This window comes from Olea europaea, chromosome 20 (genome assembly GCF_002742605.1).
Source record: "Olea europaea var. sylvestris chromosome 20, O_europaea_v1, whole genome shotgun sequence".
In the NCBI taxonomy this organism is placed as follows: domain Eukaryota; kingdom Viridiplantae; phylum Streptophyta; class Magnoliopsida; order Lamiales; family Oleaceae; genus Olea; species Olea europaea.
In genome coordinates this window covers 16428154-16430308 of record NC_036256.1, presented here as the reverse complement: position 1 = coordinate 16430308, position 2155 = coordinate 16428154, and the positions used below count along the sequence as shown (strand labels likewise).

General features: G+C 36.2%; 1 protein-coding gene across 1 annotated transcript; it reads right to left on the bottom strand.

Annotated features, from left to right (window-relative positions):
* Positions 1–692: 692 nt before the first annotated feature.
* LOC111369838 (ATPase family AAA domain-containing protein 1-A-like) lies at positions 693–1873 on the bottom strand. The gene is made up of 4 exons (XM_022991527.1): positions 1653–1873; positions 1388–1526; positions 1219–1278; positions 693–965 (listed from the first exon to the last, which is right to left on the bottom strand). Exons 1-4 carry the CDS (start codon positions 1826–1828, stop codon positions 708–710), a joined length of 633 nt encoding a protein of 210 aa, XP_022847295.1. The 5' UTR covers positions 1829–1873; the 3' UTR covers positions 693–707.
* Positions 1874–2155: the final 282 nt, after the last annotated feature.

The following is a 2155-nucleotide window of genomic DNA, read 5'->3' as shown; positions in this document are numbered from 1 at the left end:
CCCCCCCCCCCCCCCAAAAAAAAAAAAAAAAAAAAGAGAAAAATGCATAAAGTAGAAGTTCAACATGAAGTTCATAGACTATTCTGACTTTTCAGACAAATGTTCTAATAATTAAAAATTTCTTATTACGAAATTTGACTGTGCCCTTATGAGTCAAACACATGCTCTTTGCACGTGTTGAACAAAAGTCACGTGGCATGTCAAGCACATTTCCTAGAATCTGGCATGATACAACACATCACACACACCACCCTAGTAGGAGCATCCATGCATCATAGAAAATATTTAAATGTCTTAACATAATCTGTAGTGACAGATATCGAGAACTGACCTATCAAATAAAGCTTATTACTCACAGCGGCAAATCAGAAACACAGAATATTTTCGCAGCAACAAATAAATTACATGTACAAAGTCAAGAAAGACACCAACATTCACAAGAAAACTTCACCAGGCCCTCACAAGCAAGCAAAACTGAGCAAGAAAGACGACTACAGGTTGCAACATAAGGTCATTAATAGAAATTTATTTTTTGCCAATATAACAACCAATAAGTTCTTTACTTCAAGGCAATTTTGCCCACAAGACCAGATACCAGCAGGCCTCTTTTCCCTCTCATTCACTTCTAAAAGAAATCAAAAACTCCAGTTTTGGCCCTTTCTCAGGTTAGTGGAAAGTTTATAATCAACAATATAAAAGAATCGTGCCTAGAGAAATTCTTCATTCCCCCTATCATACATAAACAGCAAATTGCTGTTGATTAACAAGAAAAAGCAAAGATTACATTCACCAAGTACGGCACGTGTACACTGACAAAAACAGAAGTAACAAAATTTCCTATTGCAAACAAACATACATACCTGTTCATGTGCATATCTAAAATCATCCATACTCAGGGGACGAATATCTGCACTGCTATGCAATTCAGGCAATGGTCTGTTCTCTGCAAGTGCCAAGGCCTTCTCCTACAGGTTAGCAGATAAAGTTTTATTAAAACAGCCAGATATGAATAATAATATAGAACGAAAACATCAGCATGTTTTAGATGAAGATCTAACATAAAGCACAAAGCTTTCAAAAGAAAAGAAAGAGAGAAGAAAAAAAAAATGCTCAAGCTCTACTTAGATGATTCCAGAAAAAGAGAGAGCTTTGACAGAAAAAATTCTGCCTAAACTAGAGAGATTAAATGATAAACAGATACAGATAAACTGTACCAACCTTCTTCTCCTTCTCTAAAATTTCTCTTATTGGGCAATGTGCAGCCGTCACACAGAGATTCTGGAAAATGAATATATTTAACATGTAAAAACAGACGAATCGCAACCATTAGAAGAAATGGTGATGACAAAAAATAATTTTAACATAACAAGTAATACAGGCCACGTACCTTTAGATCACTACCTGAATACCCTGCAGTCATGTTAGCAACTACTTGAAGATCAACATTTGGAGCCAACTCTTCCTTGGCTAATATCACTTTTAAAATTTTCTCCCTGTTTTGAGCATCTGGCAAGTTCACCATCAGCCTGCACTTAGAAACAAAATGACCACATGAGAGTTACTCCTAATTGTCTATTTACTAAAAAATTGTTTGTTGGGGGTTTCACAGAGGATGAGTACTGCAGAAGCTATGAATTTGGAAAAGGACAGACCTCCGGGGAAGCCTTCTAATTACAGCCTCATCAAGATCAAAAGGTCTATTGGTTGCTCCAAGTACTAGTACACGTTCCTTATCTTTTGTACGCAAACCATCCCAGTTCACCATAAATTCATTTTTCATTTTGCGCATTGCTTCATGTTCTCCAGGGTTCTCACGTCTTCCTAACATACTGTCGACCTATGAAACATATATAAAAGATATTTAAAAAGTAAAGAGGAGAGAACAATAAGAAATATAAACAGGACACTTGACAACAGCAGAATATTATATAATCACAAGAAGCAAAAGAATGATACTAAAACATGGCCATCCCCACTAAATTGAACCACTCCCCTTCTTCCCTCTAAGGCACAGCATACAAGGACAAGAAAACAAGCAAATAATTCATATACATACACCAAGAGAGAGTCAGTCAACAGGTATCGATATAGAAAATTGAAAGGAACAGCCATCAATCAAGAAGCATTAACTAACTTTAAGAGATATACCAACCTC